The 16,700-nt window shown below is 34.7% G+C and overlaps 1 protein-coding gene across 3 annotated transcripts in view; it reads right to left on the reverse strand.

Annotated features, from left to right (window-relative positions):
• Nucleotides 1-9,540: 9,540 nt before the first annotated feature.
• The window catches only part of LOC124177255, a 247,152-nt gene continuing 239,992 nt past the window's right edge, over nucleotides 9,541-16,700 (reverse strand). For 2 of the 3 annotated variants that reach the window (XM_046559419.1, XM_046559418.1), the window contains 3 exons: nucleotides 16,067-16,676; nucleotides 14,331-15,080; nucleotides 9,541-12,793 (listed from right to left, as the gene is read on the reverse strand). In XM_046559419.1, coding sequence (XP_046415375.1) covers nucleotides 12,458-12,793; nucleotides 14,331-15,080; nucleotides 16,067-16,676 — 1,696 coding nt within the window. In that variant the 3' untranslated portion in view covers nucleotides 9,541-12,457. Of the gene's footprint in view, nucleotides 12,794-13,985; nucleotides 14,061-14,330; nucleotides 15,081-16,066; nucleotides 16,677-16,700 lie in introns of all 3 variants that reach the window. The other variant, XR_006869566.1, reaches the window with a different exon arrangement.

Here is a 16,700-nt window from a genome sequence, read left to right on the forward strand (position 1 = left end):
ACATTTTTGCAGATGAGAAATTTCTTGATTGGCAGGAACTTAGTGAATTTAGTAAGGTAGGTATAAAATTTCATCAGCAGTGAGATAAACTTGCAGTTACCTTTATAACATATGATTTTACAGTAAAACGTAATACAGGCTCAACACTCTCATCAGTTTATACTTTCATAGTTATGCTATACATTATTTATCCACGCAGCGTAAACCTGACGATAATATTGTTACTCCAGGTATAATTATAGTTATTGTGTCACATATTTAAGGATAAAAATGTTTTAAGATAGTTCTCTCATTGAACGTTCTTTTTCTTACTGCATTGATGTATCGATAAACTTGTATTAAAATATCAAGAATAAATTGATATAAGGAGTTATTTGATTGAAATAAATTTAGTCAAATAAATAAACAGATTTAATCTTGCTATAACCAGACAATCTAGTTCTGACACCTACAATCACACCGAATAGTTACTTTTGCCACATACTCTTGTAATTCCAACAGTATTTGAAGCGTCTTGTAGCCATATCCATCTTACTAGTATTTGGTGCCTACTACCTATAACAAATGAAATTGTGTCACTGACATGAAATTTTGTGTGTATGTGTGTGTGTTTGTGCGCACATATGAATAATATATACCTCGGTACCACTCGTCTAATCTCATATTGTACATGCAGTGCATATGGTGATTATTTTAAGGACTATCGTCAACTCAGAAGCAATGAAATTTATGCAAATTTAGAAAATTTAATTAGTTTGCTGTGCAAGTCTAGCATCTTATAATCAACATTTCTGTCCAATTCACTAAATCAATAATGATTCATCGATTCAGATTCGTAAACAATCGTCGCTATAAAATAGATCGTTTGACTCGCAATGGATGTCAAGCGTCATGGCAAACTGAAAAACGAGAATTTGGTTACTCTCTGGTAATTAATCCTAGAACCGTACAATTTACTGTTTTCACAATCGGAATGCGATACATCTAATTCTAAGTATTGTCAGATGTTCAATCTATTTTTTCCGATTTATTTCCGTTTCTTATTCGTGATTTCACGGCCGTTTCTCACCGATACATTTCTAGTCTGAATACCTATAATACCGTAAAATGCGTAGAACGTCTAACGAGAATCGTTAGAGGAGGAGGACATCGAGGGACAAGAGACGGTCAGTAATTGACCGAAGTGGGGAGAAAGAATTGGGCCGGTATTTCTTTGATCGAGAAGTTCGAGTCACACTTCTTTCTTTGTTGCTCTTTTCAATATGGCATGTCACCTTATATCTGCAACCGATGTCATATACATACACAGCCAATTCGCCTCTGTGGCGAACGGTGATCCGGAAGCGGATACATTTGCTGCTCCAATTTCCAGGTTTTGCGGTATTTTTTTTTTTTTTTTTCGTCAACGTGACGAAGACTCCATGCTTTAACTGTTTGTATACCGCTATATCGTCCGTCTGTTATTTAAGACCTACTTGATGGAAAAGAAAATTTCGTCAAACACTGATATTATTACGGTGGAAACAAACATGTGTCTCTGACCATGTCAAGTTTGTTACTCGTAATGATAACTGTGCTTAAATTTAGTTGTTGAAAAATTTCGAAGACATTCCAAAAAGGATTGCTTCAAGTCATCCTAATGAGCTACGAGTTTGCTGCCTTTTAAGAATTGCAGAAACGAAATTTAAAAATAAACGTCAGGAGCATTATAGTGAATTTTGAATTCGATTTTCCTTGCAAAAAAGGTTCTTGAGCGAGTGACACGAACAGTGCGACAAGTAATCTTCTCGTTTCAAATCAGCTGATAGAAATGTGTTTCGGAAATTTTACATTTTCTTTCATCTACGGATATGAACCAAAATTTGTAAAGTTTTTCATAAAATTTAATTCCGTGACGTTTCATTCGAAATAGAATTAATTATAAACGTAAAGCAGATGAAACGTGTGCATTATAAATACATCGGATTCGTTTCCTATAAATTCACTGTAACACATTCTTGTCGCATATTGGCATGGTTAGATATTGAAAGTAATAACATTACCTCGATATGATTGATCATGATCAATAAATGGGAATACTGAATTGACTACTGGAAAAAATCTGTTTCAGAAACTTCGTAGTAAATTATAGTCTTCTGCATAAAATGAGACATGGCAGATTAAAATTGATCAAATCTACTTGATTTTTAACCGTTTTGAAGCGAGTTTTGAAATTAAGTTTCGATATCTAAACCTTTATTCGTAATTTTAATATTTTTTATTTCCGTGTCTTTAAAGAGATTTTTGTAGCTTATCAACATACATAATAATTTGATAAATACTCGACGCGCGAATATATCGAATGAAATTAATAAAAAGTATCGATTCTTGGATGACCGACTCTCTTGACATCATGTTTAAAGTTATCAAAAAAAAAAAAAACACACGGTCCTCAGTTATTACTGCGAAAATAAAATCAGGAAAACCCTTTTTTCCGCTCTTCAAAGACGGGTTTCCCCCTCAACAACCTAGTCGATGCCCTAGAATAAGGCTATCCCGCGAGGTTCACATACTGCAACATGTACAGGGTGGGCCAAAAAAACGGGACAATTTAAAACGTGAATAAAATAAAAAGGCGTTCACCGATTTTTAAAAACTTTTTTTGCATGAAATTAGTAAAATAAACCTTTCGTTTCGTCTTTGAAAATCTCAATAATCTTCTTTCGTTGCTAAGATAAATGTTTTTGAGAAACGGATCTTGAAAAAGTTGCTGGGAAGATGAAAAAAAATCAATGAAAAATGTTCAACATAATTTCCATATTAAATTATGATTTGGAAATGGATTTATTTTGGTTCAATTAATGATAAAAAGCTTACAACAATGTGTGTTTCTTCTTATTCTTATCTTTCGTATTTCAAAATTTCCGTGCATTGAAGAGTAAGAACAAACTATTTGACTTTATCTTCCACGGATCAGTGAATAATTTTCCCCGACGACTATAAACGTAATTAGCCAATATTAAAAAAGTCTGACTTTACGCCGTCTCGAAAAATCTCGCAAATGTTCATTTTATCTACCTAGTTTTCGATCTTTCCTGATTGAATTCTGATTGAATTCTAATTAACTGTTAGTTAAATCAACTTTGGTCAAGCTCTCGACATCATTTACGTCCGACTTTTTTGACAATGTACCAAAAATGGAACTTTAACCTCAAACCGCGCGTTTTGACTGTAGTGTAACAAGAATCGTTTCATGTCATATGAAAAGAATCTAGGAGAATTACTGTAATGCCAGTGTTAAGCTTTGAATCACAAATTAAGGTGAATATTAAGTTGAGCGTTCTTTAATATTAATTTTCTTCATCCTCCTAGTGACTTTTCCAAAACCCGGTTTCTAAAACTATTTATCTTAGCAAGGAATACAGACTTTTCACATTTTCAATTGCAAAATGAAAGACTTAGGTATGCGTCTAATATCAAGCAAAAACAGTTTCTAAAAATCAGTCGACGGGTTTGGATTTCATTCATATTTTAAAGTGATTCGGTTTTTTTTTGCCTACCCTGTATATTCATAATACGTTCGATGAGATACTGCAACGAGGATTGTGGCGAACAGCAAGAAGAAGTTCTGACAATGAGATAGAAACCCGTGAGAACAATTCAAGCCAGACGCGCTAATTCGAATTGTATTAAATTACACGAACGCAATCTGCCGTTGAGGAATGCATGTTCGTATCAACGTTCGTTAACTCTACCTTCTAACGTGTGTAAAACCACCTGTTCAGAATCTGGAGCTGCCATAGGCAGCATAACGTCTCGAGGTGTGAGTACAAAGAGAAGAAAACAAAAAGCAAGATTGGCCCTAATCAAGGCTGCGGATAACGCGTACATCGGGATTATTAAGGGGATGCCTTGGTCGATTCTGACGTTGACGTATAAATCTTCAAATACAGAAGTTCAGGTATCTCAAATGTGAAAAATACCTTAACAGCCCCATTCTGTACGCAATTCTGAACAAAAAAACTCCAACGCATTCTAATTTGGCGTAGAAATAAAGAAACGGCACGAATTCTTCAAATTTACCATTGCGATTTCGTAGAATCCATATCATTTCTTCATTTCTGCCTGAAATACAAATGCATTGGAGTGTTTTTGTTCAGAATTGCGTTGTAACAGAATGAGGTTGTTATGCCCTTTTTGCGTTTGAGATACGTGAACTTGGATAAGTCGAGATACATACGACAAAGTCGGAAACCACTGGGACACCCCCTTAATGTTCCGAATAGTTTTTTTCGTTTCTGTTCTTAGCCGGTAATGTGATGATAATTCCAGGCATGGATCCTACGGCGGTGAGGTTCCGTTCGAGGCTTGGTTGTGAGCGTACGAAATACGTATTTGTGCCTCCGCATACGTTGCAGGTACACGTACAAGTGCAAAGTTACGAGCCTCGTTCCGCAGTAGGTCAGGCTGTGGACGCATCGAGGTCAGTCGAGGGCAAATACGCAGCGGGTCAACGGTGACCGAACCGGCACGGACCCGAACGTCTCTGACGCTGTTCGTGATTCAAATTTAACTGTAAAATCCCTGTATAAACTGCATTGGCAATGAAGATATACAACGCACGGTCGGTATGCAGGGCGAGTTCACTGCAAGTACCTCGGTTTTGATGTAAAAATTGTTTCGTTTCCCCGATTTGGTAAGCGCATCGCGTAGATAATAGTCAAGTTTTTCGTTAATAGATGAGAATTGTACAAGTGGTTATACTTATTAGGTGTTACAGTTCCGTTTTGACGTCACTGACATTATTGAGTGATGTTTAAATTACTAACATTTCCGAAAATTTTCGACCTATCGAGAAAGAAAGGAAAGTTTGAAATGGAATAGCATGGTAATTCTGTCAAAATATACAATAAAAGATTTTTCAGATCGATAACGAACTCCGAGTTAGTTGTGTTGCCAATTTTAACCAGGTACATATTTGTGGTAAGTACGAAGTTATATTCAACGGTGCTTCTGTTGGACGATCATTTTCCGCCGCACAGCATCGCGATTCCGCGGCCCGATACTTAATGGGGTCACATTTCTTTATGCAATTTATACATAACTACATCAAATATTTCACGTACACTTATTTGCGAAATTTCCCCTCATGTATTGCGTTATACATCAGCGTACGATTGTCTGTATGTTTGATTTGCAAGACGAGACAGTTCCGAGAGCTATAAATATAACGGATGGTAGACAACAAACCTATTATTTGTAGTTATACCTACCGAGATTAGTAGTTTAGACTTTCTCTTATTCAGATTGCGCAGAAAGCTGCCAAAGATCCTTCGGAAGAGGTTTTTCTACGAATCGTTGTTACATCCATCGCATCATCGAGTATAACTTTCCCACTATTCCAAGCAAATTTTCATGTTCAAATGGTCCAGTCAAATACGTCTATATACAATGTATAGCTCCTGACATTGAAGGTTAATTTTTTGCGTATGGCACATTTAGGAACATGGTTGGAAAACGTGCATTTTAGGACTTCCCGGACAGGGCGAGGTTGAGGAAAAGGTCGTAGTGAAGAATCAAGGAAAAATAAGTAATATTATTAAGGGGTTAGGTCACTGTAGAATTTTTGAAAAATCGATTTTTTTTTTGGTCTAATGGTCCCCTAGGCCCTCAAAAACGATGTCCCAAAAGATTACGTCGGGGAAAAATCTCTAAGTACTCGGTTTTCAAATTTAGTACAAGGCCGTCTGTTCCGCAGCGAGCTAAAGGGAAGGTACTTTAAGGGACTAGAGCAGGTATATGGCAGATGTTATTGAAATCATTTATTTACTAACTAGTCTAGACAAGTTTGCACTTGTCGAACGTCTCGTTCAGTTAGTTAGGCACAGCCAAGCATTTGAGAAGGACGCTAGTCGACAAACACTCGTTTTCTCGTTCTTATACTACTCAAAACTTCAAACGCGTTTTTCTCAAAACAGCATTTTTTAAATTTGCATTCAAAATCACGGCCACAATTTTTATCCGATTAACTTCAAATTTTGACACATTCTTTGTAATTGCATTTCACATAGAAGTACCTAGGGGTATTTTGATTAATTAAAAACTTCTCATTTTCTGAGTAATTTTATACGAAATTTTTCGAAAAAAATGAAGGTGTCAAGTTCAAATGCGCGCCATTTTTGAAAAACTCTTCTCTACATATTTAGATGTAAAATAACGAGAATTTTTTTATTTTGTTTGAGGTCCAAAATTACGGACGTAATTTTACATGCAGCGGAGCGTAAAAAAAAAATGTGCCACCGGAAACGCGCTGTGGGCGGCAATCTTCATTTTGAAAGAATTAAAAAAAATTTAGTTCGATACTTAAAGAACTTTATTTGATATTTTTATGAATAAACTTTTTTTTCGTGTAAAAAAAAAAAAAATTTCGAATATACACATGATTTTATGCCTTCTACTAAGGCCATACCCCTTAAGTGAAGTGGGTCAGGTTGATGTACCCATCGCTTGCGAGAATCCGGGTTCAAGCGGCTAAGCCAGTTGTAAATCGGGAGCTTAGGATACTGGGTAAAGATACGGTTTCAGCGCTCTTTTTTCGTGTACAACATCAAGTATTAGATACTCTATTTGAAAAAAATAAAGTGATAGGTACACGAATCTAATAAACACTTGATAAATACATATCCAAGAAGATGAAACATTTAACTGTAATAAGTAAAAATTTACGTGTGGCGAATGTACATATTTTGTACAGATTCGTATCGACAGAGCTGGAAATAATGAGTTTTCTCCGTCAGTTAATTTTTGGGTTTCCCTTTCGCACTGGGCGAAATCTAGTTTAAAAAATTAATTTAGCTTGCAATATTTTTATTAAACTTACAATTAGCATTGGCTATTCTGCAGTTTAAATTTCTAATTCACATGGATCCTCGGCAGTCTATCGGAATTCTGCTGTTTGGTTACAGTCAGGAAGTAAGAGAGAAGGAAACGAAACTCAAGCCTGCGTGCCAGCAAAAATTGCGCCAGTTTTTGGTGTGAGTTGGTAGTACCGATTTCCTCTACTCGCCGCGTCCCTGTTCTTCGGTCGATCGAAATATGTAAACCAGGCAGCTGTCAACACTTGGTCAACACTTAATGATCGTAATATTTGAACGACCAAAGAACACAGACGCAATGAGTGGCAAAAGTCGCTACTACTAACTCTGCGCTGAAATCTGGCCCAACTTTGTATTCCGGAGTAACTGATATATTATTTTCGCAGGTATTCGCATATGTAGGGAAATGATTAATGGAGTTATATTTAATGGAGAAGGCTTTATTCCGTATACTACTCACGAGCGTATCTAACCATATAAAACTAATTAAAAAAATCAGTATCTCGAAAAATCATAATAAATCGATATTGCCGTTCATAGGGTACATAGTGTATACTCCCTACCAAACATACAAAATTTTCAGAAAAGTCGAAACTGAGCTTTTTCAAAAAAACAATTTTTTTTTCAAATTGCTATATTTTTCGCAATTATACAATTTTTTCGAATTTTGGTATCTGATTCGACGGAGTGTGAGATTCTACGTATTTCAAAAAAATAACTTTCAGAAACGCTCCAAAACTGTGAAACTGGCGGTTATTTTTCGGAAATTATACGTAAAATATCAGAAAAAAATCATATTTACCTTGCAATCTTAAAAATCGTTATGAGGCGTGAAAAAAATTCATTTGCGTAATAATAATATATACGTGTCCGCTTATTTTGTGCGCTGAAGAACATACTTCAGTTACGAACATTTATGGAATACGACCTGTGGTCTGTATGATTTGAAATAGATTCAGCCATTCAACAAAAAAGATTCTTAGAAAGTGGCTGCAAAAATTCCCCAGATCTAGATTTTCCCTTAGATCATATACAGTGTTTTTCCCAAACTTCTATTAGCAACAATGTGCTATGATTTACTCCATACAACGGGTGTGGGTTAATATTTCGAAAGGGTTAAAATAAGGAAGGGTGAAAATTAATTGCACTGATTCGAATCTGCTCAAGCTGCGTCACTTACTCGATTAATTCTACGTAGGCTGTTTAGTTATTATAGTTTGTAAGCTTGTGAAACAGCAACAAGAATGCAAACATCGCTTAGAGTTTGCAGATTATATACCCTACATAAAAAATCCGACAGTCTCTGTCTGAATTCTTATTATTGCTTTTTTACAACCCTTGCTTGAAAACTTCGAATTTCGGAACCTGTACAACAACTTCGGCACATGCGTACTTTGGACAACACAACTTTTACGCACTCTCTCATTAAACAAAGTTACCTAACCTCTGTTTTACGCGCTTTCAGTGGCACCTTCACTGCTTCTCAAATCAAACTCCCCTTTGCTGGTGTTGAAAAAAATGACGTGTGTACTCGTGCGGATGGGCGATGTGATCTGCGATTTGTGCCGCCAACTTCACACTTGTATTCGTATGAACGCAGCGCTAGCCTTCAGCTCACACTAAAAACTTCACTCTCGTCGGAAATCGCATACACACCCTTGTGATAGTATTCGGAATATTAATACATTTTTTCCAATTCTTCGATGAAAGAGCAATAGCCCGTTGAAATTTGAACAAATTCCATTCATCACTTTATTATTAACAACGAAAAATCACAATCAGCCAATTCGGTCGATCAAGAAGAAGTATCGCATCCTTAAAACTCCACTTACCATCAGGCACAAATTTTCCCTCTTCGGAATCATGTCACATGTACCACACACAATAATAATTTATCTTTCAATTACAAGCTTAAACATTTGATTTGTGTTTTATTTCCGCAAGGTCTTCGTACACAGTGTCTTTAATCAAAGCTTTTTCTGTAAACATCGAATCCATAATATTTAGAGCTTTATCCAATGTACATACTCTTATTGTAATATATATATATATATATATTTATAGGTAGGTATTCTACAGGGTGCGCAAACGATCCGTAATTCTAAAGACCCCAGCAGTAGTAGTCCACACAAGAAAACATGTAGAAACAGAAATTACTGAACGCCAGATATTTACGGATTTTACTGGATGCAGTGCATATTTACACTAGTCAACGACCGTGTGGATAACAATAGCATCACTTTTATAATTGCAATTTTGAATTAGAAAATTTCTCCAATTACTGATATATCAAGATACAAGTTGAAATAATGAATGAAACTATTTGAGATGTGAAGCTTTGTATCGCTTACATACATTTTCCGCTGGTAGATGTATATAAATTTACATTTAATATACATGTATGGAGGTATTCGTATATCAATAATTATCATTGTATGTATATGTTATTATATTAACCTTTTAACGGCAGGGAAATATCAGTTTAAATCGACCTTTTATTAGACGTGAAATTTATAAATAAGTTAAATGAATTTCGTATGTGGAGTCCTCAGCCTGACTGCTGGTCGGTACATCGACCAGTCCCACTGTTAACAGGCTAATCTCAATAATACTTATCTACAATCGAATATTCTACATTCAACATTGATATTTGCTATATAACACAAAGTAAACCTAAAATTATCTCGTATCATACATTTTAACAACAATTTTTTGTTGTCAGATAGAAAAATATGTGCACCACTATTTTTAGTGTTCGTTTTTTTTTTAGTTTGATATCTTTGCTTCAGATGTTTTGATAAACACAATATGATGCCCCGATCTGTATTCATACCCTTCAAGCAAATCAAATCGGTGGCAGTTCTTGTACGAATACATGTGAAGTATTCAACTTTTCGTAAAACCGTGTATACTTCCTATGTCTAATCGTGGCGAACACAAAGATTTCTACTGACCTAAAATTGTATATTTAATTATGAAAGGTGCTTTGAATTCATGCTTTTCCTAACATTCGAGTTTGCAACAAATATATTTTCAATGAAATTTTTAATATTGGAATAATATAAAATCAACTATATTATTATCTCGATTAAGATTTTTTAATGTTACTTACGATTAGCATACACCTCTTGTTACCGTAATTAGTGTGTGTTTTAAATATACTTGGTGTCATAGAGTAATTCGTAATGTTCCCAACTAATTTATGGATATATATACACATATATATATACATATATATATATACCAAATTTTTGAATCGACAACTTTAAAATCGCTTCTATTATTCTAAATAGGTACTAATATAACACCACATTTAACATAATTAAGAGTGATTCTTAAATTTTGAGTTTTTCTGTGGAATAATATGTTCTTCCACTTTTCTGGAACATACCTTAAATTTTTCAGCGCAAAAAACGAAATGCAACAAAGTTTTCTATTATTTTATGTAGCGGAAAGATTAAAATGGAAAATCAAAGAATTCTAAATATAACTAAAGATTTATATTCAACGTAAAACTAAAAAACAACACACAACGATTTTTTCATCTACAAATTATACATTTTTGGCCTATACTAAAGCAGTCTATAAGCCCTTGTCATGTTCACGGCATTATTTATTTATTTATGACATATTCATATTAACCTATTTGTAAGGCGTGCTCCACCAACTCAGCCACTTTTTGTTCATCCTCTCAGATCTGTTCCATAATTGGTTTTATAGCAGTACTATTCAAAGGTACTCTCTGTGAATTCTTTTAGCTTTTTTACTTTCCACGTTTCGGAAATGGTTTTGTTTTTCAAACCTGTACATTATGGAAGATTGAAATCAGGCACAAAAAAATTTAACATGAAGTTATGTTTTTCCATGAACTATTTAATGCAACATATGTTATATTTTTGATGGCATCAAAAAGGCTATTTTCAGTGAAAAAAAATGTGTGTATTTTTTTTTTAAATGTGAAACCTTTGATTTTGCTGTAAATTTTACAGGGTATTTGGCAGTGTATTGGGAACTTACAAAAAAATTTGCATCGTGGAACTCGACATTCTTGCTGTGTAGAACAAATATTTTACAAAGAAAGGTGCGTTAAGGTACATCTAAGTTTCTGTTTTCCATGTACTATTTTACAATACATGTTATATTCTGGCATGATTATAGATGACATCAAAAATATAACATATGTATAACATGTGCCATATAACACAAAAATGAAGAAATTAAAACATCAGAAAAAATTCACAGAGTGCCTTTAAGTAGTACTACTTTATAACCAATTATGGAACAAATCCGGGAGGACTAAAAAAAAAGTGGCTCGGTTGATCGAGAATGCCTCTTATATATGATATATACTAATATATGGGCCATCCAGATGAGAATAAACGATGTTTAGCCCAAGCCGCCACCGAATCGTTTGTTCATTTTTTTTACCACAATTCGGTCACACGAAAAAAAAACTGTCCGATTGTTTTTATATATATAATACATACAAGTATTTAATCTGCACGACGTATATCTACACCCGTTCCGATGAGCATTGAGGATTATTATAATATCGATTTTTATCTTGACGGTCAATAAATGTCTGAATCTGAGCACTATATGATACATGTGTCATGTATACACATAAACGTTAATTGTAATAGATTGCGTATCATTTTTTGATAATTCTAGGACAATAATCAGAGCTATCCTAACTAGTGCATATCTGCCTATTCTCCTTTTTTAAATTAATATTATTCCGTTATATGCAACAGATTAATAGATCAATGTAGATATTACATATTCATATTCATTAAGATAACAGAACTGTAATTTCAGATTTCTTCTTACATTATGCTATTATTGAAGAGAATCATTCGGAAGGCTATTTTACATTTCACTAAATAACAGTTTTTGAACTATACTTCGCAACTTATGAAACCAACTGTGGTTTCTTTTTACACATACATGTTCACGTTATCCTGACCAATGACAACTTATATAGAAGCAATAATTATAAGTAAATCCATCTTTTAGATTTACTGTTTATTCTTAGTCGCTATTAGTACACTGAGATCAGTACCTAAAATATAATTGTTTCAAATATGAGTAATTTGTACAAACTACCTACTAATTTCAAAAATACTTTTTGCTAAAATCTGTTTCCATCCAAAAACATTCGTTCAAATTTGGAATGTCAACTTCCGATACAAACTCTGCAAATATTGCCTGACACTATGACAATTACAGGCAATAATATGAAATTGGGTCTTCATTTCTCACAATGATCAAAGCAGCACGTTTTGATATATTCTGAAGTTGAATATTAATTGAGACGAGATGATTCAGCCACTGTATTAATATTGGAAATTCAGAATAATCTCAAACGGAAGTTTAAGTATACTTTCAATGACAGTATAATCAAGTTAAAGATTGTTGCAGTTCGTCTAGTTACACAACTTTAAAAATAGTTACAAGTAGTGATGGAAATAGTTAAATTTATGTAAGACTTTTGCTAACTTTTTTCCTGAAAATTACCGGGGAAATTTTACTATTCGGTTGACCTTAAACGCATACCTATGTTAAGTTGGACTTTGCGTTTTTTCCTCGTCAACCTCCTTGTGCTATAAATACGCAGTATGTTTACTACTGTGCTCAAGCGCAGCGAGTACGTCTTGTTTTTGTCTGACGTACAATCGCCCTTTCTTCCAAGGATTTTGTAGTTGTAATGGCTTGAAGTCATCCCGCAAGCAACGTTCTCTTGCACCAATTACAGCGACTAAACAAAAATTTGGTAACTCATCTGCAGTGTAAATCGGACCTGCTTGATCCTTCAAGACGACAGCAACATTCAATTGCGTCACAACCAAATCGACGACCTCTCGAGCTGTCGTTCGGGGTGTAACATGAAGTTTTAAACTCGTTCCCGAAGCTAAGCCTGTTTCGTACGCTGCATATACCTACAAAAGTACGTAAGACTAAAATCAAAATTCGCCCGTGACAATAACGTAATGATTATTTAATGGCGACAAAGCCCACTGCATATTTCATAGCCGGTTGTACATATTATAATTAAAACACGTAAAAATAAAAATAAATACCCCACTAAATCTATGCAAAGAATGTCGCCATACTGAAAATGTTCGTGTGTTAAATCATAAGATGTTTTCAAGAATTCAGCTTGTCATTCATGATATAATTTACCTTATAAATTCGATAAAATATAGAAAAAATCACATCATACATTACGAAAGCATGAATCATCAGGTATACTAGACCAATATTCATGTAGTTGATTTACATGATTTTTGATCTAGTAACATATGTCTGATGATTCGTGCTTTTGTAATTTATTATGTGATTTCTTATTTATTTTATCGAACTCACAAAATAAATCATGTAATAAATGCACGCCGAATTCTTTCAAACCATTACACGATTTAACGCATGAACATTTTTAGTAGGGCAGTAGTCCAGAAGTAGAGAATTTCGTTCGATTTGACAGACCATATTGCCGTTGTTTTTTTTTTCTTTTTATTTTCAGTAACATTCCAAATTTCAAGTAGTTTAAATCATAGAAACTTAATATGTGAAAAGTAAGTGCTACCAAAAAAACATCAACTCTGCACTTGAGAGATGTCAAATTTTTGAAGATTTTCTTGGTATATTTGAAGAAATGTTTTTCGCATGGTTATTCACAGAAACTTAAATTTCAGGTAAATATGCATCTAATTTTGGAGTTGGGTCATAAAAAATAAAATAAATGAGATCAAAAGTGAAGTCAATTAATTCAATGGCATTGATCAACATTTTTTTGCCATTAGTGATTATTGTTAGTGTTGATAAATTATGTAAAATGCTCTTTCAGGATTTGAGTTATGTGATTTTTTTTTTGTTTTGATCACTTTGATTTGAACTAATTGCAGAATATTTCAACTAGGTACACAGAGCTAGTTATAATTCATCTTCATTATATCGTGTATACGTAAAATGGAACAGTTGGAGAGACCATTAGATGAAAATGTTGTGCTGAAAGATGCAGTGAGATTGATATTGTGGTTGTAAGCTGTTCATGCTGTACAATTTGTGAATTTTGATTCGTGTATAGCTGCTTTTTTTTCAAGCAAAGCAAAATTTGAATGCAAGGCTTACTTATACCGAGGTTACGTTAGGAGACTGAGTGTAGAGCTGGTTATATTTTCAGTACATACGTCAAACTCGAGTCTCCTACAAGAAAAATATTAGTAGGTACAATTTCATCTCTAATATAGTTTTATATATACAAATAAACAATGCAGGTATGGAACCTCTAAGAAAAAATAAAAATACAAGCTTTTGAAGTCTATGAGCGGTATTTTACCGCAGCATTTGTCACAGCGTGTCTCACTTGTGTGAAAGCTGCTCTTTGCATTTTTATTTAGTCATGCCATAGTAATAAATAAAGCAATCATTCGCTGCTAAATGGTACCAATTTTGACATAATTTAAGATATCGTACCTGTAAAATTCCAGGAAGAGGTGCTGGCATCATTATGGCTTCATCTTTTTCTTCATTCAGCTGACTTTCCATTACAGAACTAGCAATTGCAGCAACACTCGCTGTTGGTTTTGACATTTTCGACTTTGCATGACTCGGTTTAAGGCTGACACTTGAGATGGGAGTGGAAAACTCATCGCTGCTCAACGAGTGCAGACTATCTGAATTAGTATTGCTCACACTCAACATGCTCGTCGTGTTGGTCATCGCTGTTGAGACACTAAGCAAGGATCCTCCATAAATAATTGGCTTTATACTCAACAGTGGACTTGTACTGGCAGATGCAGAGGTTATTGTAGCCGATCTGTTTCTTGGGCTGTGTTTGTAGTGGGTCAGAAGTAGCGTGTCTTCGGACTTTGAAGGAGGTAATCTCGAGTTCTGTACTGGGATCAAATTGTTTTTTGTTGAGCTGATTGCAGAGGTCTTTACCATTTCACTACCAGCTGACATTGTCGAACAGTTACTGCCCTTACGGATGTATTGACCGCTCGGCAGCTGCTGTTCACTTTTACTAAATTCTGTGGTCAGCAGATTTGACGTTGAGTTCGTTATGTTCGGGCCAGGCCAGCTCCCACGACCGGGACTGGATTTCACTAGCTTAGGATCTCGCGGAGGAAGCTGCAGAAGACTTCGCTTCAGGCTGTTACTATTTTTATTGCGATCTAGGTTCAGCAGATGTCTCATCGAGATCCCAGAAATTTGACCAGCAATCTGAAATTATGGAAATGAATGTATTTCGCGTGTCAGAATGAATTCAAGAAAAACACAGATACATCTGTGATTACAATTATGATGTAGCGAAATATGGGATATTCCACGTGTAATCAATCTGACTAAAGCCCTGACCTCCTCAAAACTGGTTCAAATCTTGTGAAATGTTTTTGTTATGTGATCAGAATATCTTAGATTTTTTTTAGATTTTTATGGCATCATGTTTGAACGTGAGCAATCCAAAGAATATATGCGACTATCTGCGATATTGTTTGAGTTTCAATGAAGTATAACTTGAAAACTAAAGATCAGATAAAAAAAATTATCAGCACAGAGATGTCGGTTTCAAGTAAATTTTCAATCTGTAATATTTCAAAAATTCTGGAAGGATCCGAAGTTGATAAAAAATTGAAAAAAATTTAGTTCTTCCATAATTCCCGAAAACCGTGCTTTTTCCAGCTCAAAATTTCAGAGTATACATATGTGTTGATTTAGAAAATATGTGTAGTAATTTGATCATGAGCCCAGAGTTAGTTTCAAAGCTATAAATTAAGTTTTATGGCATTTTTCTGCTAACATTATAAATATCATAACACATAAAAATAAAAGTATACGAGATTATAAATTAATGTCTACACTCTACAGCTATGTGTGATACGAGTCGATAACAATGTGACGTGACATGACAGTTTTTACAAAAATGACTCTTTTGACTTTCCAGAACCTTTTGACGACCTTCATATTTTTTTGAACATTGTGACATAAAACTTCAGTTACGATTGAAAGTTTTTCGACATTAACTTTTAATCTTCATGATTTATAGTTTTCGAGTTATACTTGATCGAGTTTTGGATATTGTTTTTCCGCACACATTTTATCAGCGACTTATGTTAAAATTTCTAAGAATCTTCGCATACGGAGAAGTAGTTTTACAATTAGGGATAAATAAGTAAATAAAAGAAGGACCAAAATGAAGCAAAACTCACGTTTTGTTGTGACGAACCTCTGTCTCTTGCAAACGAAATAACGTCAATGAGCCATCTGGCTCCTTTCCATACAATATTAACTTGCGATTGTAGATCCTGTAATTTGATTAATTTGTCCTTAGCCACACTCAACTCGGAAGAGCTGAAAGCTTCCCTATGATTATGCTGCGCCAAAGCAGTGTCAAGTTCTAGGATGCAGCTCAATCTCGAGTATCTGTTTATCACATCTTTTTGATAGGTAATTAGGTGCACCATTTCAAATACTTGGATAGGTAAAGATAGCAGATCTCCTCTCTTCAAAAGAATTTCTCTTGTCCCGGGTACAGAGCATGCAGTTTCCGCCGGCGGAACTGTTATCAGGAACGACACGTCCGATGTTAAGTCTATCACTTCGGCATCGTACAATCGATGATTCAGAGAATCTTCAACATTTATTTCCATATATCCAAACAGTCGTCTCGCCGTCGCAGAAACCAAATCCACGAATAATTTTTGTTGTTCAGTCCCTTGGGTTTCGTTCGCTGCGTTCTCCTTTTCTTCGGTATCTTCAATGGCGGATTGCTCACTGGGCTGAATCCTGGTCATTTGTTTCAAGTAGTCCCATTCTTCCCTGCGGATAAAATTTTTTTGATAC

Source organism: Neodiprion fabricii, chromosome 3 (assembly GCF_021155785.1).
Source record: "Neodiprion fabricii isolate iyNeoFabr1 chromosome 3, iyNeoFabr1.1, whole genome shotgun sequence".
Lineage (NCBI taxonomy): Eukaryota > Metazoa > Arthropoda > Insecta > Hymenoptera > Diprionidae > Neodiprion > Neodiprion fabricii.